Consider the following 24706-nt stretch of genomic DNA (forward strand, 5'->3'; position numbering starts at 1 on the left):
TACTTGTCTCATGTATCCACAGTGTACATACTGGTGTTGTCCATGGTAGCTGTCCGGGGGGTTTGTCTCTTAAAGCATGTCTTTTCTGTTACTGACAGCAGCTTAGGCGCCTTTTTGTTTTTTGGACTCGTCTGTAATTTTGACCTTTGTTAAGCCCATTCCCTTGTGTACTGCTGCCTGCTTTTTAAGTAAAATTCCTGAACTCTACTTCCTGCCTCATCAGAGTCGTGGTTTGGGTCCTTCCCTTAGTTGGTCCTAACAGATGTGGCTTTTTAAATGTTAGAAATGTAGCACATGGGAAGTCATGTTAGATCCATTGTCGCATCATCACCTCAGCCAGTCTAAAACAGTTAGTTGCCAAAAAGAAAAGAGACGTAACGGCAACAACACAAACTACTAAACCCGGTGCAATGCCGGAAGTTATTTTGAAGCGCACCCCGTACTTCCTCCTAACGGACCAATAGCAGCAGCTTTTACTGAACTTCCTCTTTTGCCGCTAAAACCAAATTCGCTCTACTCTGCATAGCTTCCATGTACGTGGGTCGTAGATAAAGAACGGGGTAAGTTTGACTTTAAACAAATTACTTTGCCATTATATCGACATTACGCGTTGTCCTTATTAGGGGAATTGACAGTGACGCCCGTTGCCAGTGTCTTTAGTTAAGTGAGCGACGGATTTGCCGCTGTTTGCAGCTTTTCTATTTACATAAGACAAATATGTCTCAGTTCTCCAACTGTTGCCTACAATGTAATAATGACAGATGAACGTTGACCTCACAAGAAACGATGCTACGAGGTAAACCGGCTTTCTTTTCATACAGAAAGAGAGAACATTAACAGCAAGCCTAAACAGGTGTTTTATCCTGGTAGGTGCTAAATACGTTTCACATTTTGAGGTAAATTTAGCCTATACGGTGTTATCCAAGCATTCATTTCACGTAAATCTCATGTAAATGCTTGTCACAGTTAGCGTTTTACCCCCCACATACTTATGAGCATGGAATTAGGAAAGCTAGCTCGCTTTGGTCTGTATTTCGTATTAGGCGATGCTATAGGCTAAGGAAATATCAAGATGTGTTAAAGCAGTGCCTCTCCATTTAACACTAACATCCTGACATCCTGAGCAGTCACTGCCACAGACCAGTGAAATATAGTACATTTTATATATGGTGTTGACTTGAATAAATGTCCCAAAACCTAAACAAAGTCAGTTGAAACCGTTGCATCAGATGATAAATGTTTTACATGTCTATGGAATAAGGTCTAAATTAGTGTAATATGACTATCTTAGCTATCCAGTTAAAGCTTTTCACAGGAAGTGATTTCGAACCCTGAAGCTATAGTACATAAAGTTCAGCATAACAATGCCCAAAGATCAGAATGGTAATGTCTCAGTGACAATCACAGAAAGGCAGGTGGTAATTCATATTTACAACTGACAGATCTTTATGAGTATATGAATTCTGGAACACTTTAATAATATTATAAGTTGTTTCTTTGTGTAAAACACAACCCTATATAAATATGTGTTTATTATAGTCTGTTAAAACTAATTTTATTTTCTACCTTACTACTACTTAATTTTTCAGCACTAGATATTCAGTACTTTCTGAAAGTGCTGTCTTTGTTAAACTTTCAGGAATCAGAATCAGCGTGGCTACAGCAGCTCAAAATGGGAATTCAAGGTCTGCTGCAGTTCATCAAAGACGCAGCAGAGCCCGTCAACGTGAAAAAATACAAAGGCCAGGCGGTGGCTGTGGACACCTACTGTTGGCTGCACAAAGGAGCATTTTCATGTGCTGAAAAGCTTGCTAAAGGAGAACCAACTGACCAGTAAGCATTCTGTTGATTTCAGTGAATGAAAAAGGAAAAGTCCAGACTGACGTGTTAATGTGTCTCTTCTAGATATGTGTGGTACTGCATGAAATTTGTGGACATGCTGTTGAACTTTGGCGTCAAACCGATTTTGGTGTTTGATGGACGCAATCTGCCCTCAAAACAAGAGGTGGAAAAAGCTCGGAGGGAGTGAGTATGAACCTCAGTTTTCTATTAGTGTAAGGAAACACACATTCTGAATGTCAGACATAAGTTGCTATTCGTGTTTGGCCTCCTCTTGTGCAAGAACTTTGAACCTTGCAGAACTTTACAACCATTCACAGAATGCCTGACATATTACAATTCTGCTTTAATAACAGGCCATGTGCAGCATGTTGTTTCTTCTTGTACTTCTTGAAATGTATGCAATTTCCCCCCTGGGATTAATAAACCAACAGCTTGTGTGCCTACAAGGATGACTTGGTTGGCATTAATGCATATCTTGTTGTCTTGTAGAGTACATAACAAGCCAGTGTTTTACAAACGGGCTCAGACAATGCCTGGTTTATTTGAGAGACTGCATTCCTAAACAGCAACAGAGCATCATTGTTATGTGTGAAGGTGCAGAGAGGAATGTACTGACTACATCATTCACTCACATCTCTGATTTCATTTACCATTCTACATTTTCCAGTTATTAGTTTGGTCTAACCCCTGTGCTTTTCAGACGCAGAGAGACCAACCTGCAAAAAGGCAGACAGCTGCTCCGTGAAGGCAAACTGTCTGAGGCCAGAGACTGTTTCACTCGCTGTGTTAACATCACTCCAGCCATGGCTCACAACCTCATCAAGGTGAGGACATCTTCCTCACCACTTTTGCAGGATATGCATACTGCTGGGTGTCCATGTTAACTAAAAGTTTATTGTGTGTATGTGTTGTTGACACAGGCTGCGAGGGCAAGAGGGGTAGACTGTCTGGTGGCTCCATATGAAGCTGATGCTCAGTTAGCCTTCCTGTCTAAATCTGGTTTGGCACAGGCTGTCATCACAGAGGACTCTGACCTGCTGGCATTTGGCTGCAAAACGGTATCTAGTATTAGAGCCATGCTGTCTGTGATGTGTAGCTCTGACAGATGCGGTGCTTACACAGATTTCTCTTTAGCTAACATGGGCAATCAAAACTATATAAACCCAAACCTGTCTTTTTCAATCATCCAGGTGATCCTCAAAATGGACAAACAGGGCAACGGACTAGAGATAGACCAGAATCACCTGGGCCGCTGTCGCTCACTGGGGGACGTTTTCACAGAGGACAAGTTCCGCTACATGTGCATCCTCTCTGGCTGTGACTACCTGGCCTCCCTGCACGGCATTGGTTTGGGCAAGGCCTGCAAACTGCTGAAGCTCGCCAAGGACCCTGATATCCTCAAGGTGAGAGCATATTGGAGAATGTACTCGACACCATATGTTCTGGGTGTCAAAACAGCCACTTAATGCACAAGAAGTGTGTGTCTCATACAATTTGCATCATTTCATCACTATTGTAATTTTATCATGGTATTTTGTGGATGCTTCATTTACGCTATTATTGGATTTTTTTTTAAATGACTGCTTGGTGTCTAACTTGCTTGTTACAAAGCTGCTTGTTTTCTACACATTAGCTGTGCTCTCAGATTTATACATTTAACATTAGCTCACTAAAAAACACTAAATAAATAAAAAGTGCAGGTCCTTGAACTGCACGACGATAAATCTTTCATATATGGGGAAGTGTCGATACATTTACAATTTACTAATCAATAAAACATTTTCTTTCTGTCAGGTGATCAGAAAGATGGGACAGTACCTGAAGATGAATCTTATCGTCCCTGAGGAGTACATTGAGGGATTTGTTAAAGCCAATAACACCTTCCTGTACCAGCTGGTGTTCGATCCTGTCAGACGGAAGGTTGCGCCGCTCAACCCATACCCAGAGCACATCGACCCATCCACCCTCAGCTACGCTGGACTGTATCCTTTCGTAGTGACACACACCTGATATAGTGTCACCTATTCAAATTCAAGTAAGAAGGTAGTATGTTGTTTTCCATCCCTGACTTTTCTGCACTTTATCCTTGATGATACTAAACTCAGTAACATCGGTGATGACAAAGGCTTACAGATGGCTTTGGGAAACCTTGACATCAACACCATGAAGATGATAGATGACTTCTGCCCAGACAAACCCATTTCACAGGTATCATCTCACAGTCAGTCAAAGATGTCCTGGTGCTTAAAATGAATGGTCACATTTAACCCTGAACAACTTCACATATGTGTTCTCAGCAATATAAACCACGCAGTCGCAGCTGGAATGAGTCACCAGCCTACAATGGGCCCAGTATCTGGAGCAGCAGCTTCACTCCAGCATCTGCTAGGCCTGCCCAGCCTGCTGCCTCCCAAGACAGGCCTGTCTCCACCAGGGGGAAGGAGAGAGTCATCAGCACGGACAGCCTGAGGCTGCCCTGCAGAGAGCTGCAGGTGAAGAGGCAGAGAGAGGGTGAGTTGTGTGAACTGTGTTTATTATTATGTAGCTCAGGATATTCACTGGAGTGCTCACCTTTTTTTTGTTTTTTTTTTGTTTACAGATTTACAGTTTTTGTACTTGTCATGTGATAGTGTGGTTGGACTGATAATTCTGACAAGAAAGAAAATATGAAGCTAAAATCAAAATAAGAAGATTACTGGTCAAAGTGAGGAAATGTGATAATTTTATTATAAATGCAGTTGTATTTACAAAAGCACAGCCAGCCTGATTTAAAGCAACCCCTTCATCAGTTAAATGGCTGCCATACTCTATACTTCTTTCTTTAGTTATATGCTTAAAGTTTAAATTAATTTGTGGTTTATCTGCCAGTGGCATGTAGAGAAGATTACCAGCCAGGCATAATTTGTTATGTCATTATCATGATGCTAGGACAGGTGTCATCATGTTTTTGTGTTTGGTTAGACCGGAAATGTGTCAACACATGTCTAATTGGATGTAGGACAAGAACAAGGAGAGACATTTTTGAAAGCTGCTCTTATGTTTTTTTAACACCATGATGAGAGATATGTTGGTGAGGGTCACAAGTTCTGTGTGGTCTCTCTGTGAAAGACAGACCAATCTATATGAAAGACGTTTCCAAAGAAACATTAATAAACAAAGATGATTTATTCACAAAATATGTAGCTTCGCAATTCTTTGTCTTTGGGCTGATCTCGTCTTTCTTTCTTCCTATAGACTCTAGTATATCTGACCAGGACATGCTGCAGCAGTATTCCTCCTCCAGTCAGAAACGATCCAGGCCAGACCAGCAACCAGAACAGACCAAATCGAGCCGCCAGCCCAGGCCACACAATCGTTTCGCCACCCTGCTGCAGAGGAGGAACCAAGAGGCTGAGGAGGACGGTCAGGGCACACGCAGCAGGTGATTCCGCCTTCCTGATCTGACAGGCACCTCACGCATCCCTTATATATTGTTGCTTGTCTCCCTGTCGTTACACTTTTTTCAACAGTGGTAGTGAGTAGTTTGTGTTGTAGTTTATAGTTGTATTGTAGTGTGACTATTGTTCTTTTTAACTGTGTTTATTCAGTCTAATGATTTTTATCAGCTTATCATAGATATGTTTGTATCTCTGTATATGATCCAGAACATAATGCAGGTAAAATGCTGTAGGTATGCAGTTTAAGCTACTGCACCTCCATTGTTTACATTCGAAGCAGTGATACAAATGATGTCATGTAGTAGTTTTTAAAACACACTGTTGGAAAGCCTATGCCACCCACACATTTTCTCTGTTGAACATAACATAACCTCATCCCTGACAAATGTCCAGCAGACCACCTAGCCAGGTTGACCTCGTCAGCACTGTACATATGATACAAATTTGGACCTAAAAGTCTAATATCAGTCAGGCTGAAAGGGAAACATAATTTCATATATGTATCTGAAACTAATCAACCCCAGCCTGTCAAAAGGAGACAGATCGGTAACTCCTGCTTCCAGCTGTTGTGCTGCAGCATGAACTTACTGATCCTTGATGAACATTCTGACTTGCTTGTGTTTATTTTTACACATAGATTCTTCAGTAACTTCAGTTCTAGTCCGAGCCAGGAGGCTTTACCTCAAGCTGTGGAGCCCACAGTGGTGAGTCCAATAAAGAAGGGGTCCTCACCTAGCTCCCAGAACCAGGACAGCGATGGCCCCGAGGTCCCGTCTGTGGAAACCCCAAGCCCACCTTCATCACAAAGCTCTCCATCCCCCACCTCAACCAACCAGGGCCTCAAGTTGTTCCCATGGTCAAGGGGCTCCTTCTCAACAGAAAAATCTGGAACACCAAAGTCAGCCTCAGGGCTGGCTGCCATGCAGCAGTTTCAGTATAAGAAGGCGAGTTTGTCCTTTTCTTCAGAGACTCGCAGCCCCTCCGGATGCCCTACTCCCTCCCCTCAACCAAGCTCACCTGACAGAAAGTCTGAGGCAGAGGATGACGCCCCAGACTCTCCTCCCTCCCAGGACAGTGCTTACTTCTCTCAGTCACAACCCTACCTCACTTCCTTCCACACACAAGACGAAGCCCCCACCCACAGCTTCCCCTCCTCCCACCAGGAGGCTGCTGCATTGGTATGTTCACACAAATCTCCATCACCTTAACTTGTGGTCTGGTCAGCCCTCACACATACACCATCGAAGTCTCATGTGTCATAAGTGGGAGTACAGTTTGTGTTCTTATGTGACTTTCATGTGTGTTGTCAGGAAATGAATTCAAGTACAGATGCAGAGCTGGAGCAGAATCCCACGCACTTGACTGATAAGAAACCTCGTATAATGAAGTCAAAGGTGAGTTGCTTCCAGACTAGCTACGTTAGGGGTTGTTTCTTCAATACAACTCTTTATAACCTGTGCATGGTCTCTCCCACTACAGGTTTCAGGTTTAGTAAAGGCACGATCAAGCAACCAGAGTAAAGCTGCTAAGGTGCAAACGTCGCTGGGCCCGGCCAGAGCAAGCGGACTGAGGAAGACGTCTGCGGCTTCTGGGAAGAAACTCTCCTCCCCTAATAATGAGAACAACCCTGGTGTCCAGGCAACAATCAGCAGCCTCTGGAAGAACTTCAGCTTCAAAAAGTGAGACAAACTCAACATCAGGACACTGTGATAACAAAAAACTCACAATGTTTTATTTGACCAGGAGTTAGCAGGTGCGTTCAAAACTGAATTCTGTGTACTGTAACACTTCTTATTGCACTGCTTATATCTGATGTGATCTGAGCAAGTTTTCTGACAGTCTCACAAATACATCAGTCAGGTCAGTCTTCTAAATGATAGCACTGTGATAGAACTGGAGCCACAACATCATTTTTCACATTGTTGAAAGATGCTGTCAAAAGGGACGAGGAAGTGTTCCAGGGCCATTCCAAAACAGACCTGGAATGTTACAGATGTGATAACTTTTGCCAGTAAAAAAACCTCTTCTCTCTTTCAGAGAAACTCAGAAGATGTCTGCCTGCCATGTCTCCAGTCAACCTGCTAACCACCTGACCGCATGAACTGTAAATGTTTCACACCGCGCTAAGTGCTTTGTGTGGAAGCCAAGATTTTAAGCATACCATGTATGTTTTTTTTCCTCCTGTATTTCTTAACTGTATAGTTTTAAATAAAGCAACACTACTCTTATAGAACTCGTATGTGAGCTGAAGTTTTCTGACCAAAGCTGCGTGGGGTGGCATCACATACTGCTGTCATGTGTCAGAACGGTGTTGAAGCATGTGTCACCTAATGTCACCTAATAATGCAACTATGCACTGAGCATATTTGCACAGAAAATGTCCTACCTGCATGCCATCTGGGGAATGTGGCGATAAGGCTGCTGGCTTCCTGTCTTCAGATCAGTGGTGGTGGCTGGTGAGTATCTGAGTTCTGGTTCCTGCAGCTGGAGTGCTCACCTGTGTATTTTGTGAAGGGATAAGGGATAATAATCGTTTGCTGTTTCGATTCTGTTGCAGTTCTAATTTGTCAGCCCCCATTTGCTTTAGAGTATATTGCATCATCACCCATTATGACTTTTTGCTGAAGCAACCCATTTCAGGCTAACATTTAGTTAGTTTTAGAGTCCTTTATTATACTTTTTTGGGGTGAGTAGTCTCAGGGAGTTACTAGTTTTTATTTTATTTTATTTATACTAATAACCCTTCCAACCCCTTCAAACGAACTGAAACAAATTCACACTTGCATTTTTCTCATAACTAGCTGGCTGTTGGTTACATGTTTATTTATGTCAGCTTTGTCTTTGTGAGCGATGAAAAGAAATGCATGGTCTCTTGTGAAATAAACCTTTATTTGTCATTGTTAAGACAACAATCTACTCACATGCTAAATTGTAACAGGGTATATTTACTGACAGCAGATAAAGGGCCCCTGCACAGCATGCTAACCTTCCTCCTTACACGACCTATTATATTTATTGTCCTTGATGACAGTGTTTGTTAAACAAGACAGATGGGCGCAGAGTGAATTTTATTACATTAGTCATACCACAGTGTTGCTGCGGGACAGAATGCCAGAACTAATCCAGATACCATTCGTGCCTCTCAACCAGACCGACTTACTGTTGCACAAGACTTGAGATTGTTTCTAGTTGGGATGGGCAGCTGGGTACTTTATTGTGCCTCTTCATGCTTGATTACAGGTGCACTGATGGTTTAGAAAACCACCCTCAGTGTAGGGTGCCTGGCTACCTTACCTGGTAGAGCAGGGCCATAGTCCTTGACCACATCTGCCCAGATTGGATTCCAGCCTGTGGTCACACATTGTCTCACTTTCTGTCAGCTAGAAGTAAGAGTTAAAAGTGCAACAAAAACAAAAGAATACCTCCCGCACTGTATTAGTTTTTATAAGATGGTGCTCCACCCACAGCGGTTTGAATGCAATTAAAAGAGGAGTGAACACCGTCAATCATTATGGGAATAAGAACACATCAGTAGGTGTGACAGGCTGACACATTTAAGAGGTAACAACAGATTTTGCAGTGAAATTAAACATTTCCTGTACATGCTCAGGCAGAGGTGATGAGTCCTGATACAGTAGTGAAGACACTGCTGTGTGATAGATATTGAGGATTTGGTGTAGTGTGTTTGAAATGGCACAAACTACAGTGCTTAATGTGTCTGCTCACGTCGCTATGCTAAGAATGCCGTTTCACCGCATTCTCTTTTAGACACAGGACATGAGCAGAGACTGTATCAGGGCTCGTCTCTCTGACTTATTCTTTACAACAATATTTCAATCAAGCGATATAAAATCAACCACACCATGTGTTGATGAAGATTCTCAGTCATCCAGGTCATCATACGTAGAGAAGATTGAAGCATGGCGTCTAGACTTTGGAGTTTTCTTGAAGATGTTTCGCTGCTCATCCAAGCAGCTTCATTAGTTCTAACTGTTTGGTGGGAAACATGGTTTGTATGTGGTGGCAGAGCTCAGTGGGTGGGTCTGGGTAAAACTTGACATAATAATTTAGTGCCACATATACCACACAATGCTAAGTGTGACATGTAGTGACTACAGGATGTGAATGTGTACTCTGAGAATGAACAGGAAGTTCATGTTAATCAAATTCTCATTGTAAAGTGTGTTTCCTCCAAATGTATAATTAAACAGCTTTAGTATTATATCAGGTGAAACCGTCTCAGCTTCACGGAACATCTTACACCTCTGGACACCTACACTTTGATCACTATCATGCAAATCTGTGATGGCTGCAGCATGGTAATGGCACACTAATAACAAATACAGAATGGTGTTTCTCCTTTTTACATGTTCCAGTATGCAGCTTCTACTGTATGTGACATTCATATGTACTGTCTTTGTTTAGGAGTAAACTGCATGTTGTACCGACTCTTAGGAGGGAGTCACCACATCCTCACCATCAGAGGGGGCGGAAGAGAGGTATGAATGTGTCTGTTCACCTTAGAGCTGGGACCAAGTCGAGGCTGACACTTCCTAAAGTAGATGCAACCTCCTGTTTAAGCTTTATATATACTACTGGTTAAAAATTTTAGAACACCCTATTTTTTTTAGTTTTTTCAGTTCAATGAATAGCTTGAAAAGGTACAAAAGTAAGCAGTGAACAGCCAGAGATTCAAAAAGATAGGGTTACCCAAAAACTGAAAGATAATGTACATTTCAGAGTTACACAAAAAGGCCCTGTTCAGGGGACATAAACCAGTTCTGCAGCAGTAAGAAGTTGATTGAGCCTAGAAACTTGGTGCTACTACTTCCTATATACAGTGCTGCTTGAAAGTATGTGAACCCCTTGTGCAGTTCGGATGTTTCTGTTGATTTACCATGATTTTATCATGACCGGTTTTTATGTATGAAATCTCAGATGTATGTTTTATCGGTTGCATGCACTTGTTAGAGGAACTTGTTTAAGTAGCCCAAAAACTACATGAAACCTGGAATTAGTGGTGTGGATTCACAGGCGGTTACACATTTTAAGGTTAACTGGATCAGTGAAGTTAGTTTAAAGTTAAATATTTAACAGATAATCACTGTGAATCCAATGATGTGTATGTTGTATTTACTCATTCCCTGTATTGACCTATGTACATTTTACTGTGTAGTTCTCAACAAGCCAAAAGCATGTTGCCCAAGAGTGAGGGCTCTATATGTGTATGTTAAATGCTGATTAAAAGGTTGGTGTGAACCAGCAAAGTGATCAACCACTGCAGACTGCAGATCAATACGATATGACACTGTACATATACGTTGTAACACTGTAAATGTGCCTGAGTGTTCTTACTTTTTTTTTTTAACTAGGAGGTTTCTGTGAGTGGCCCCATGGATTTTTGATGGCACCTCTGCACAGAGATTGAGGTAAATGCACACATGCACACTGTAACCACATTCAGAATAGGATAAGATAGGATAGGACTTTTTTGAACCCCTGAAGGGGGCACACAGCTCCCGGAGGTACTGCAATACCATGTTAGACCATGTTAGAGTGACTGGTGCAAGCCCTTATCTCCCTGATCCAAATTTAATATATGGTCCCCAGGTAGGGGATATATCAACAATAGCTAATGTCCAACTTTATAACAGCTTTATTATAAGCTATAAATCACCATAAAATGACAGGACTGTGACGGATGCAGTGAATAGTTCTGAAGTACCCAAACTTCAGGTATGTGACCCTTGACACACTTTGAGGGTTTGAATGAATGAGCCTGTGTTGGTGTTTGTTTCGGCGCTAGCTCGGAGCAAACAAGCGCAGCACTAACTTTTCTTAACATGCTCCACATGCCTTTCCACACTATGGGTACCACTTAACAATCAGATAACACAGCTACAGAACAGCCTGAATGACAATGTCTGCGCACTCACCTATCAACACAGACACGTACTCACACACACACACGTACACCCTCCCCTCGTGTGCACTGATAAACGAAGAATTTTTTTTCTTTGAACCGAAAAGAAGGCCAACTATGATGAGAATGCTGCTTACAGGCTGGACAACAAAGTCCTCTGCTGCAAAGCCTTCAATACAGCAGGGGAGACGACTGATGCAAAAATAACATTTGTGCTGTTGTAACAGCAGAGGACGTGTGTGTGTTTACCCGTCTTTGTTTAACAGACCCCGGCCTGCTCCACACGGCTTCACAGGTATTCATTAAAGAGCACAAGTTTAGACCTGAAGTGGAGGCAGTGAATGAAACAGGAATCAAAGAAGTGTGTGTGTGTGTGTGTGTGTGTGTGTGTGTGTGTGTGTGTGTGTGTGTGTGTGTGTGTGTTCTCTCTGACTCTAGAAAAAGCTGCCCTCGGCAAACAGACATGTACTGACAAAATCTCCATCCACTCCAAACCCCAACCTCTCTATGTTCTATAGACTGGTTTGAGCAAATCTACAAAAATATTCAACTCAAACTACTACTCGTCCAAACTATTTCATGTATTCACGCTTAGCATTCTTAGAGCTTGAGCAATACAGCTGCCATAGTTGTCATAGTTGTGTCTTCCATCCTTCTTGGCTGAGAAATTAAGTCAACAAAAAAAGTGCCTAACACCGCAGTTCCTACAGTGGCCACTTGAGGCCAGCTCCAAAAGTGAGTCAATTCCCACAGTCTCCCATGTTATCCAAACTTACAGCATATATTAGCATAAGAATATGCTTGTATGCCTGCTTGTATTGACAGGTGGGTGACCTCACCTTTAGCATCACAAAATGTTAAAAAATGTTAAAATGTTAAAATGTTAGTTGGGGTGTTTGTGAAGCTAAGTTGCTAAATCTTGTGAATGTGCTGCTAAGACCCAGATTAGTCAACAAAGCAAATGTCAACCAAATGTTGGTGTCAGAACATTTAAAATTGTCAACAGACCCAGGACACACTGCTCGTCTGCTAATGGGTCAAAAAGACCATGTGACACAGATACAGGAAGTGTTTGCACAGTGAGCTGTCTTATGTCTATATCTAACCTTTGTCCGGGGGACACTGACTCACATGAGCCTGGTGGATGATGTCACAAGTGGGTCGTCCATCTTTACTTACAGTCTTTGGCTATCATTTGGTTGGAATTATTTACATTTAAGACATCCGTCTCTGACAATGTGTTCAAGATGACATCATACATAAATAGATCAATAGATAATAACTGTATCATTCACTCTTGCCTACTCACTATATGGCAAATTTGTTATGTAGTGAGTTCATCAGCAAAATGAGCACCTTTTGGCACTGCTTGCATCATTATTGTGTCACTGCTGTTGCACAATCAAAATGTGCCACATTGCCACCTAGAAAATACAGTAAATATCGCTAAAAGAGTGACCAGGGCTTATACACTACTTTTATGATGCATTGTGAGATATTTTGAGATCAATATGTTGGAAATAATGATTCTCAGTACGCATTTGGACAGCACAACTAAACAGTGTGTGTTACACTGTTACAATGCAGACGTCATATTTGTCCTCACCCCACCTTTTTTTTTAACTATGTTGACATAGGTGAGCAATCACAGTCTGAGCTTCAAAACTGGCACTTCATTTACTTGGGTTCTCAGCAATGCACTGGACAACTGTGATGTAGATTAGATGAACAATTGACACACAAGCTAGTCGCACAACTCCAACTTTAGCAGCTTCAGTTATGGCACTACTTGTTGTATGTAATAATAATTAAGGAGGTTGATCATTTTGTGCATCACAGGAGTGGGACCTACCATAGTGTAACAGGCCTGCCTGCATATGGTCTATCCACACAGGTGGTTTCACTTATTATATCTTATTAGAGGTTTTATTCCGCTCACGCCTGAGCTTGAGTCACAGGAAGACCTGTGGGAGTGCAGTACCTGTAATTTACCTGTAAACCTATTAATGACAACTGCCAGCTCATTGACGAGTGGAGTCAAAGCTTCAATTGACCTTACTGAAAACCTGACCAGGCAAGCTTTTGCACACTCAGCATAGGCCAATATGTCAACAATGTCAGTGACGACACAGATATATGTTACACTGGTAGTGGGTAAGTAGTCTCAGCACAGCAAGCTCTTTGTATTATTGTTATTATATATTGTATTATTAAACATAACATTGTGAATATCGCTCGTCTGATTTGCACAATCTGTTTGCCAGGCCCCCCGCGCCTAGATACGGTTGCTAAGCTATGATTGGCTATTAGACGTTGTACACTCACCTATGAGCTATATGCTGACAACCTTTTTGTTTGTTCAGAGTTTGAATGCACTTGTTAGGAGTTGTTATAATTTCCAAACTGTGTGATACTATGCATAGCATTTCCTCCTACACATTCTCAGCTGACAAATTATACAATCATACTAGTGTCATCTGAAAATATTTAAAATGTTTGTTTTTTTTCCACAATCACTCCTCAGACGCCTCTCTAATCTGTTCAGAAAAGTACCTTTTATGCTGCCTTCACTCCAACATGATCTGCTTGGTTTCAGTTGCCGTTGTCAAACACAACAGTGTAGCTTAGTTGTGAAAGAGAAACCATAGACTGAATATGATGTGGTTAAAGCAATACCATATGTTTCTCTACAATGTGAGTCAGCACTTGCCTGTCATTCAAAGTGGTCATGCCCATAGTTAAACAGGGATTTAGTTATAATGATAAGCCAAACTGCATTTGGATATCAGAACATACATGTCCCACGAGGCGAGAGGTTACCATGCTGACCCATGCTGTAGCGCTGCTTCCCTCTACGTGCCACATGTCAGATAGTAAATCAGATATCATTACTCCGATAACATGTAGTGGGTGTAGGTAGAGTTGAAAATGGCAAAGAGGGGAAGTTCCTCACCTGCACACAAGCATGGTGTGAAGTAGGTGGTGAATTTTGGTTCCGTCCCCATGGAAACTTGAATGGAGTTGTCCACTGTGGCACCAGTTGGTGTTGGAAGTTGTGGGGGAGGGAGTTTCTGTGGCTCAGATCAGAACTTCTATCAAACCGCTCTTTCTGTTGAAGCTTTAGGGAAACCATTTATCAGTCAGACATGTATAGAAACCTCTGATATGTGCAGGTATGTTCTACAGTCCTGCATGCCATCATGGACTGAAGGTCTCTGCCTGGGGGCCTGGGAGGACAGAAACTAAATCTAGAAATTGCTCAATTTCAGTTCCCATTCAAACATTGTGCTGCCATACAAATGTAAATAGGGCTGCACTCTCACAGCTGCAGCCTGGGGGTGGGTGAGGGTGACCTTTAGTGAATTGACACAGATTCTTTAAACAGTGAACTAAAGCTGAATACCAGGGCTTTCTCTATTACAGGACGAATCTGATTAGTATGAAAGTGTGATGATCCTCATTGTTTTTTGCCAAAGGTGCACCTGTGTTGCATCAAACAGAACTCTGGAGTTAAGGTCAAGTCAATGTTGTTATTTAAGGCACCAAAGGAATCCAGGTTTTATGCCATGTTCATGGGTGCAACAAAGGGTTACCTAAAAGCAAATGGTTGGTTAAAACCATGGATATAACCTAGTTAAACTTGGCTAATGTTTCAATTTAATATGGCTGAATGTAAACTGATGGTACATTAGCATATGATTCAGGTAAACCTCTGGGTTTTGAGACCCTATTGGAGCAATTTGGACTTTTAGATATATTGACTTTGATTTTACAATAAATGAAATGAAGAAAACAAAACTTGCGCAGTGGTTCCAGGAATCACTACTTCGTTGATCACATCAATATGCAGTGTGAGAAACCACAGCTAATCAAACACGACTGTCCTTTGTCACGAAAACAGAAGTCATGATTAATTGAAATTGTATGACTGTCTGGTTCAGCTCACTCCTCCTAATTAGGAGTCCTGGTTTCATGAAACACCCTTCTTCACTGTCCCATACACAGTCATCACATTGTATCAGATGGATTACATGGATGGGTTGGGTTAATGACTCATACTGCAATGCTTGCCATGCGATTTTGTTTCGGAGAATGTTGAAGCCACATTAACTTCCAAATGCCTGTGAAAAGCATCGTTCTGAAATATGACACGTCTTTGTTAAAGTGAAATAGTAACATCAGACAGGCTATCATATTGTAACTATGACCTATTATGTCCTTCTCCGCCTTCCTGAAATGGACACAACAAAAATTCAATTACACAACGCCTATTTGGATAATTATCTGTATGTACACATGCACGGCAACATAGCCTAAGTGTTCATTATTTACAGTGAATAAAGAGTCTTTTTTGCTGCTTTGTAAATGTAAATGCGCAGTTCTTTAGGCCTTCTTCTGGCTGCTATCAGACTTCTGTGGTATGAAAATTATATAATGAAACATGCAATTTGATGAAACATGAAAGTCACGTCATTGTTTATTGTTTATTTCAGTGTTGTAATGAGATTTAAGTAGGGCGAGCGGTCGTGAAGCAACCTGCGTCTCTCATAGCAATGAAAAGACCTCGGCTGAGGTTTCAAAATAAGACGGGATATTTGATCAAAAAGTAAAAATGGAAAGAAAATGAAGAGTGTGAACTGCGTGTTTGTTCCTCTGTAAACCTGGTTAGTCCTGTTAACAAGGAGTGGTGTGTTTCTCTGCTATCGCTCTCTCTCTCTCTCTGCTGTGCTTTCTAGTCAAGTTTCGGTTGCCAGAAGGCCTAGTTTAAAGTTGAGGCGTGTGTGTGGGAGTGTGTGTAGGTGTGTGTGTGTGTCGCAAGGGGTAAAGGGGGGGCAATAAGAGAGGCGGTCCTGATGCTGCCTAACCTGTTCTCCTGGCTGGCTTTAAGCTTATAGGCATTTAAACTTGCAGATCCATCCCAGAGCAGCGGTGATACACTGAGGAGGAGACATCTCTCCCTGGGTGGAGGCAGCACACGGTGAGTCCACCTAACATATGCCTTATATGTGTTGAGACGACAGCTGATAGACGTACATGTGTAAAAACTGGGTTATTGTTTTGGAAAGCTTTGTTTACGAGGTCTTATAACAGTTAGAGGCTGAACTTTTTTGCTTACATCACTAAATGTTGGTTTATTTTGTGGTTATATATTTAAGTAATTAAGTAATTTTTTTCAATAATAACAAATCTGGATGCAAACTGTGATACATTTATGTTTTATATTTTATTGTATTCATTGGTTTCTTCTGGATATCCCCAATCTGGACACACTCACATGCATCATCTGACACACCACACACACCCTGCTGTTTTACACAGTGTTGCCAGCTTGTTTTAAAGGATACACCTCTGCTGTCTTTCCTGTTTGAATTGGTTCGAGGTTAGTCTATTCATAGAGTACTGTAGTTCTTCGTAATTAAGTCAGTTTCTGCAGTGACAGCTCAGCTTTTCGGAAGAGCAATCTGTGTGTGTTTCTGAGAAAAATACATTCATCACATCTTCACACAGGGTTAATTGGGAGTGACCTTTAGGATTGATTAGTTAGAATTTGGTAAAAGTGGGCATCTTTGGACTGGTTTCACACCCTTCTCTGTCTTTACGCAATGCAGTTGTGCTGCAAATGAATTACATTACTGTTTAAATGTGAAGATGTAGGGGTGTGGTATAAGGGCCGTGTGTGTCAGGTAGAATGCATCCTGACCGACTGGTTTGGATGGACACATTCCTCTGAACAAACCCAGGCAGAAGCTTTAGATTCCTGAAGCATGACATGATACGTTGTGTAGGCGTCAATGTTTCTATCAGTCAGTGACAGGAAATTAAAGAGTTAACCCCCCCCCCCCCCCCCCCCCCCCCCCCACCAAGAGAGGATTGGAATGATTTGTGGAATCAATCATGTTTTTATGTTTGTGTTTAATCTGGGTCAAATATCAGGCACAGCCAAAGACTTCAGGCATTTCTCACAGATATATGAAGTGGTTAAAAGTATACTCTATGGGAGCATACAGAGTGGTCATGACTATTTGATACTATTTTGACTATTTATATACAGACATTAACACTCACCCATTTCATGGTTTCAAATTGGGTCGACGTGGCAACCTTCTGCTGTTTGGAATCATACAGTCGTACACATATAGTGACATTTGGGACTTTTTAAGGTCATAATTTGTTTATATATATATATATAGTGTATTATGAATTTATATTGTTAAATTGTTGTCCTCAGCTAATTACAAATTTAATTAATTAGATGTATTAACATTTGTTTTTTGAAATGTTGTCGTGGCTTTATATAATTTTTTAAAGATCATTTTAGCAGTATGCTGGCAAAGACTGCTCATAAATATACAGTGCTGGTCAACAGGATGAGTTTTAATGTAGTCTCATGTCTCATGTAGTCTGTGTTTTTTACCTACATTTCAAAAGCTCATCAGTCAGATCCATTATATGAACTAAGACATTAACGCTGCTTTTCTCTTGTGTTTTACAGATAATTCTGCTGTTTCCATGGTTTCTTCTTTTTTGCCATAACTTCCATAATAGGTGGATGCAAACACACCTGGGAAATAATGGTGTGTATGATGAACCTGTGTAAAAAAAAATCTTAAAATAGTATATAAAAGTTTAAATTCAGACTGAAAGAAGGGAAATACTTCTGCAAATATGTAAAAGTTTTGCTAACATGTCAAATGAACTTTTTTTCAAACACAGAGTGAAGGTGGCATAAGCGCAGGTTTTTCTAAAAGCCTGGTCCTGGACAACTCTGACAAAGGAGTTGTTGTTAAAGGAATCACAGACAGCATGATAGCTGCAAAGTCTGGCCTGCAAGCAGGTAAGAGGAAGGCCTAAAAATGCTGAGAGGTTGCTCTTCCTCTTGTTCGTATCAAAACGTTTGAGATTGTTTTACTTGTTGCAGGGGATGAGATCGTTGCAGCCACCATACACTTGGACAACCTTGACAAAAAGGAAGTGTTGGACATCCTAAAGGTCCTGCAACCATACGAAAACAACATGAAGGTTCTGACAAAGAAGGACTTGAGCGGAGGTGTTGGCCTTGGTTCCCTGGGATTGGGTCTTAAAGACTCTTTAGAGGTAACACTTCCATCCATGGCTGTAGTAAAATTAAGAGAAGAAACATTTGTAGAAGACCTGGTATACCACCAGAAGAGCTGGCAGACATGGGCAGGAAGGGGGGTCTGGGTCTGGGTTTCCCTGTTTTGGTGGCAGCCCTTGTGACCCAACCATAGAAAAGTGCAGTTAAGATTAGAAAATGGATGCATTGATGGTCATGCTACTGCAGTGTGAAGAAGATTCAGGTCAATAATTATTTTTTCTTTAATGAGTTTAAAATCACATTTCTGACTTCTGTTTCTCAATTACTGAGGTTGAAATCAGAATTTAAACACTTTTTCTCAACAAATTCAATTTAAAATCACATGTTAAACTTTAATTTGTGGAAAATTCAGTACAGTGACCCTAATCCTTTTTGGAATTCTGACAGAAACTTTAAAGATGTTTTTTCAGAATTTAATTTAAGCCAGCATCCTGACTTATTTGGGCGACTTAAACAGATAATCTTCAGGAAAAAGTCTAAAATATTTTATACAATGTTCCTAAACTTCTGTTTAAATGGGATGATGTTTGTGATGCTTACATTACAAGGTGGGGTGATATGACCCTTTGTTGCATGCCTATACTTATACTTGGCTTGTGTAAACCTTCCTTTTTTACACTTTTTTTTAACCAACAGGGTGGAATACGCGGTCCTACCATCAATGGAGACCTTCCCAGTCTCAGTCTAAATAAGCCTTCAGCTGATGCTGGTGCCGCACTTACATTGCCCTCAGCCAGACTGACAGCACCGGACATAAAAGGAGATCTAGGTGGCTCCCTTAAAGCACCTGATGTCAGTGTCTCAACTCCCAGTGCTTCACTTGACATTGACAAACCAGAAATCAAGACAGGCAAATATGTAGCCCCAAAATTTTCAATGCCCCGCTTTGGTGTGCCTCAAACAGAAACACCCAGCGTTGATGGCAGTGTGTCTGGTGACATAGATCTCCCTGTCAGTGGAAAGATAGAGACACCAAACCTCAACATGTCAGCTCCGAAATTAGATATTAAAAGTCCCGATTTAGATCTGAACGGTCCTGGCGTCAATTTAGAAGGCCCAAATGCTGAAATTGAGGCCCCCTCAGGCAAATTGAACTGGCCCCATCTGAAATGGAAAGGTCCCAAAGTTACAGGACCAGATGCCAACTTAAATGCTGATGTGTCTGCACCTGATATCAGGGTCCCCACCCCAAAGATGGAGGGTGAACTAAATGCCCCAAATGTTAACATTAACTTGCCTAAAGCTGACATTGAAAGTCCTGGCCTAGCTGTCCAAACGCCAGACATTGATGCCTCAGGTGGTAAAATCAACTGGCCTCACTTGAAGTGGAAGAAACCCAAACTTCATGGTCCAAAAGCTGATCTGAATGCACCAGATGTTGATCTCTCTGTTCCAAAAGTGGAGGGTGAGCTAAATGCTCCTAAAGTTGACATTGATTTGCCAAATGCAAAAGTTAGAGGCCCTGACCTGGACCTACAGGCTCCAGATATTGATGTAGACACTCCATCTGGCAAAATCAACTGGCCCCACCTGAAATGGAAGAAGCCTAAACTTCATGGCTCAAAAGCAGACCTAGACATAGATGCAGACCTAAACACACCTGATCTAAGTCTCTCAGCTCCAAAGATTGAGGGTGACATTAATATTCCAGATGCTGAGCTGAGTCTCCCAAAAGCTAATGTAGACGTTCAATCCCCAGATTTTAATGTCGATGCTCCTTCTGGGAAAATTAACTGGCCCCATCTGAAGTGGAAGAAACCCAAACTTCAGGGCCCAAAAGCTGACATTGACCTTAATGCAGATCTGAGCACACCTGATGTTGATCTTTCAGCTCCAAAAATCGATGGTGAGATTAACACACCCGATGTTGATCTGAGATTACCCAAGGCTGACATTGACATTAAAGCACCAGATGCTGACATTGAGGCTCCTTCTGGCAAAATCAAGTTCCCAACTCTTAAAAAGCCCAAACTCAAGCATTCTGGAAAAGTAAAAGTCCCAGATGCTGATCTTAATGCTGTAAAAGCACCAGATGTCAATCTGAACCTACCAAAAGCGGAAGTAGACACCCCCAAGGTAGATATTGATATTCCAGAGGTTGATGCTCAAGGCCCTAGTGGAAAATTAAAATGGTTCACCCTCAAGAAACCCAAATTTGGGACACTGAAAGGTCCAAAGGCTAACATTGATGGTGATGTGAAGGTACCAGATGTGGACATCAAAAGGCCTGATGTGGATGTAAGTGCACCAAATGTTAATCTTTCTGCCCCAAAAATTGATGCTGGGATTGCGGCTCCAGACCTCAACCTCAGCCTGCCAAGTGCTGAAGTGAAAGCTCCAGATGTGGATCTCAATGGTCCAGATCTTGACATTGACCACCCGGATGGCAAGTTTAAGTTACCTAAATTTAAACTTCCAAAATTCAAAGGACCAAAGGTGAAGGGTCCTGAATTGGATGCTGATTTAAAAGCACCAGGCATTGATGCCAGTCTTGACATACCTAAAGTTGATGTGGACGTGCCTGATGTAGACCTAAAAGCCCCGGATCTCTCCTTGTCTGCCCCAAAAATTGATGCTGGGATTGCCGCTCCAGACCTCAACCTCAGCCTGCCGAGTGCTGAAGTGAAAGCTCCAAATGTGGATCTCGGTGGTCCAGATCTTGACATTAACCACCCAGATGGCAAGTTTAAGTTACCTAAATTTAAACTTCCAAACTTCAAAGGACCAAAAGTGAAGGGTCCTGAATTGGATGCTGATTTAAAAGCACCAGGCATTGATGCCAGTCTTGACAAACCTAAATTTGACGTGGATGTGCCTGATGTAGACCTAAAAACCCCGGATCTCTCCTTGTCTGCACCAAAAATTGCCGCTCCAGACCTCAACCTCAGCCTGCCGAGTGCTGAAGTGAAAGCTCCAGATGTGGATCTCAATGGTCCAGATCTTGACATTGACCATCCAGATGCCAAGTTTAAGTTACCTAAATTTAAACTTCCAAAATTCAAAGGCCCAAAGGTGAAGGGTCCTGAATTGGATGCTGATTTAAAAGCACCAGGCATTGATGCCAGTCTTGACATACCTAAAATTGATGTGGATGTGCCTGATGTAGACCTAAAAGCCCCGGATCTCTCTTTGTCTGCGCCAAAAATTGCTGCTCCAGACCTCAACCTCAGCCTGCCGAGTGCTGAAGTGAAAGCTCCAGATGTGGATCTCAATGGTTCAGATCTTGACATTGGCCACCCGGATGCCAAGTTTAAGTTACCTAAATTTAAACTTCCAAACTTCAAAGGACCAAAAGTGAAGGGTCCTGAATTGGATGCTGATTTAAAAGCACCAGGCATTGATGCCAGTCTTGACATACCTAAAGTTGATGTGGATTTGCCTGATGTAGACCTAAAAGCCCCGGATCTCTCCTTGTCTGCACCAAAAGTTGATGCTGGGATTGCCGCTCCAGACCTCAACCTCAGCCTGCCAAGTGCTGAAGTGAAAGCTCCAAATGTAGATCTCAGTGGTCCAGATCTTGACATTGGCCACCCGGATGCCAAGTTTAAGTTACCTAAATTTAAACTTCCAAACTTCAAAGGACCAAAAGTGAAGGGTCCTGAATTGGATGCTGATTTAAAAGCACCAGGCATTGATGCCAGTCTTGACATACCTAAAGTTGATGTGGATGTGCCTGATGTAGACCTAAAGGCCCCGGATCTCTCCTTGTCTGCACCAAAAGTTGATGCTGGGATTGCCACTCCAGACCTCAACCTCAGCCTGCCAAGTGCTGAAGTGAAAGCTCCAAATGTGGATCTCAGTGGTCCAGATCTTGACATTAACCACCCGGATGCCAAGTTTAAGTTACCTAAATTTAAACTTCCAAACTTTAAAGGACCAAAAGTGAAGGGTCCTGAATTGGATGCTGATTTAAAAACACCAGGCATTGATGCCAGTCTTGACATACCTAAAGTTAATGTGGATGTGCCTGATGTAGACCTAAAGGCCCCGGATCTCTCCTTGTCTGCACCAAAAGTTGATGCTGGGATTGCCGCTCCAGACCTCAACCTCAGCCTGCCGAGTGCTGAAGTGAAAGCTCCAAATGTGGATCTCAGTGGTCCAGATCTTGACATTAACCACCCGGATGCCAAGTTTAAGTTACCTAAATTTAAACTTCCAAACTTTAAAGGACCAAAAGTGAAGGGTCCTGAATTGGATGCTGATTTAAAAACACCAGGCATTGATGCCAGTCTTGACATACCTAAAGTTAACGTGGATGTACCTGATGCAGACCTAAAAGCCTCAGATCTCTCCTTGTCTGCACCAAAAATTGATGCTGGGATTGCCGCTCCAGACCTCAATCTCAGCCTGCCAAGTGCTGAAGTGAAAGCTCCAAATGTAGATCTCAGTGGTCCAGATCTTGACATTGGCCACCCGGATGCTAAGTTTAAGTTACCTAAATTTAAACTTCCAAACTTCAAAGGACCAAAAGTGAAGGGTCCTGAATTGGATGCTGATTTAAAAGCACCAGGCATTGATGCCAGTCTTGATATACCTAAAGTTGATGTGGATGTACCTGATGTAGACCTAAAAGCCCCGAAACTCAACCTGTCTGCTCCAAAAATAAACAAGGACCTCTCAGCACCAAATTTAGACATCAAGTTGCCAAATGCTAAACTGGACTCACCGGATCTCACAGTGAACTCTCCAGATGTGGACATCAATTTGCCAAAAGCAAATCTTGAAGCACCTGCATCACAGTTAAAAACACCAAATCTAGATATTGACACACATCTTGGGGACTTTAAAATGCCTCATTTCAGGATTCCAAAACTTGACCTTTCAAGTCCTGAGGTTGAAGTTCCCAGTGTTCAAGCTTCAGTTGAGGCTGGAGTAGAAGCACCCAGAGTCAACATAGGCACTCCCACAGCAGAGGCCAAGCTCCCTGCTCCTGCAGTAGATTTGAGTGCACCAAAGTTACAAGCTGAGGTCAAAGCACCTGAAGTAGATGTGAAAGCTCCGAATGTAGAGGCCAATGTTGAAAAGTCCAGAATGCCGCATTTTAAGATTCCAAAGTTAAGCCTTTCAGGGTCAAAAACAAAATCCCCAGAGGTAAACACTGAAGTGAATGTTGAAGATGGAAATGACTCCAAAGTAGATGTTGCAAATGCGGAGGTGGACATTCCTGCATTTAAATTCCACAGACTGCCTAGGAACAGCATTGATGGCATTGTAGGAATTGCTGATATGTTGGGCTTATCAAAACAAGATGACACGGAGGAAAAGGACTATGTCATGAGCAAAGGGATTCGCTTGCCAATAATAAATGCAACATCCAACACAGGAGAAAAGATTGACATTTTGGAGAGACTGAAATTAGCCAAAAAGAAAATATCCTCAACAAACATATCACCAACTGAAGAGAAAGCTAATCTGAATCTTGCGGCCCCAAGTCTCGATGTCAGTGCCTCTACAGATGCAGGAGATGCCTCTTTTGTGAGAGGAGGTACTTTCAAAATTGAAAAGCCAGAGTCTGTGCTGGGCCTGATAGCCCCTACAGTTTCTACATCAGATGAAAATGACAAATTGTCCCTGAGCCTTTCTAACATGCTTGGTCTGAACATCAAGGATTCAGATGCTGACTGAGCCCTGCAAGTTCGGCCCAATAAACAGACCTTCAGTCCAGAAATACTGTAAATAAATGTAACTAAATGAACCATAAAGAGAGATGCTAGCTGCAGACACTGCCGGCTGCTGTTTTCTTCCTGTGTAATTTTGTTTTTATGTAAGCTTTGTGTATATTATTGTTATTTATATATGTGTTTCTTTTTCTGAACATTGTTGATCTGGAAGTATTTGAAATACACAGCCTCAGTATTCTAAGGTTCTGAGAAGTGCATTGATTACTTTTAATATTTTAAATAAGTGACCTGTATGAGTGAATATATTTCTGAATTTCTGCTTAATAAATCACTCAAATACTTTCAAATTGCTTGTGATTCTTTGCCAATGTATCAAAATGAACATTTTATTTATTTACTTATTTATTTAAGCTCAGGAAGATCCTATTTAGAACTCTAATACTTATGAAATCAATCAATAAATAACTGTTTTTAATTGCTTCTATTTACTATTATATAAAATAATACATAAAATAAATAATAAATAAATAAAAACCAAACCTAACCTTTATACAAATTAAATTGCATACATACAATTAATGTGTTTTTGTTATTTTGATGCACTAAATATGCTCAAAAAATATTTGTATACTATAAAGAAAAGTTGGTTTTACAAATATAAAAAATAATTAAAACAGTGAGTTATAAATTTGGATTTTATAAATTTCGTCAAATTTTTACTAAACTATTCTGGAGTATCATAGTGTGCTTTTCTTATTCTAGGACA

General features: G+C 41.5%; 2 protein-coding genes across 2 annotated transcripts; both read left to right on the forward strand.

Moving 5' to 3' along the window:
- The first annotated feature begins 453 nt into the window (after nt 1–453).
- exo1 (exonuclease 1) lies at nt 454–7427 on the forward strand. Its single transcript, XM_028423598.1, has 14 exons — nt 454–560; nt 1640–1833; nt 1906–2025; nt 2543–2666; nt 2763–2900; nt 3033–3245; nt 3637–3824; nt 3948–4050; nt 4140–4353; nt 5077–5263; nt 5917–6457; nt 6590–6673; nt 6759–6958; nt 7317–7427. The coding sequence occupies exons 2-14, from the start codon at nt 1673–1675 to the stop codon at nt 7378–7380; spliced, it is 2337 nt and encodes a 778-aa protein (XP_028279399.1). The 5' UTR covers nt 454–560; nt 1640–1672; the 3' UTR covers nt 7381–7427.
- An 8688-nt stretch (nt 7428–16115) lies between these two features.
- On the forward strand, nt 16116–24225 carry LOC114447181 (neuroblast differentiation-associated protein AHNAK). The gene is made up of 5 exons (XM_028423302.1): nt 16116–16180; nt 17696–17777; nt 17917–18037; nt 18122–18297; nt 18956–24225. The coding sequence occupies exons 2-5, from the start codon at nt 17775–17777 to the stop codon at nt 23942–23944; spliced, it is 5289 nt and encodes a 1762-aa protein (XP_028279103.1). The 5' UTR covers nt 16116–16180; nt 17696–17774; the 3' UTR covers nt 23945–24225.
- Nucleotides 24226–24706: the final 481 nt, after the last annotated feature.

This window comes from Parambassis ranga, chromosome 15 (genome assembly GCF_900634625.1).
Source record: "Parambassis ranga chromosome 15, fParRan2.1, whole genome shotgun sequence".
Classification (NCBI taxonomy): Eukaryota; Metazoa; Chordata; class Actinopteri; family Ambassidae; genus Parambassis; species Parambassis ranga.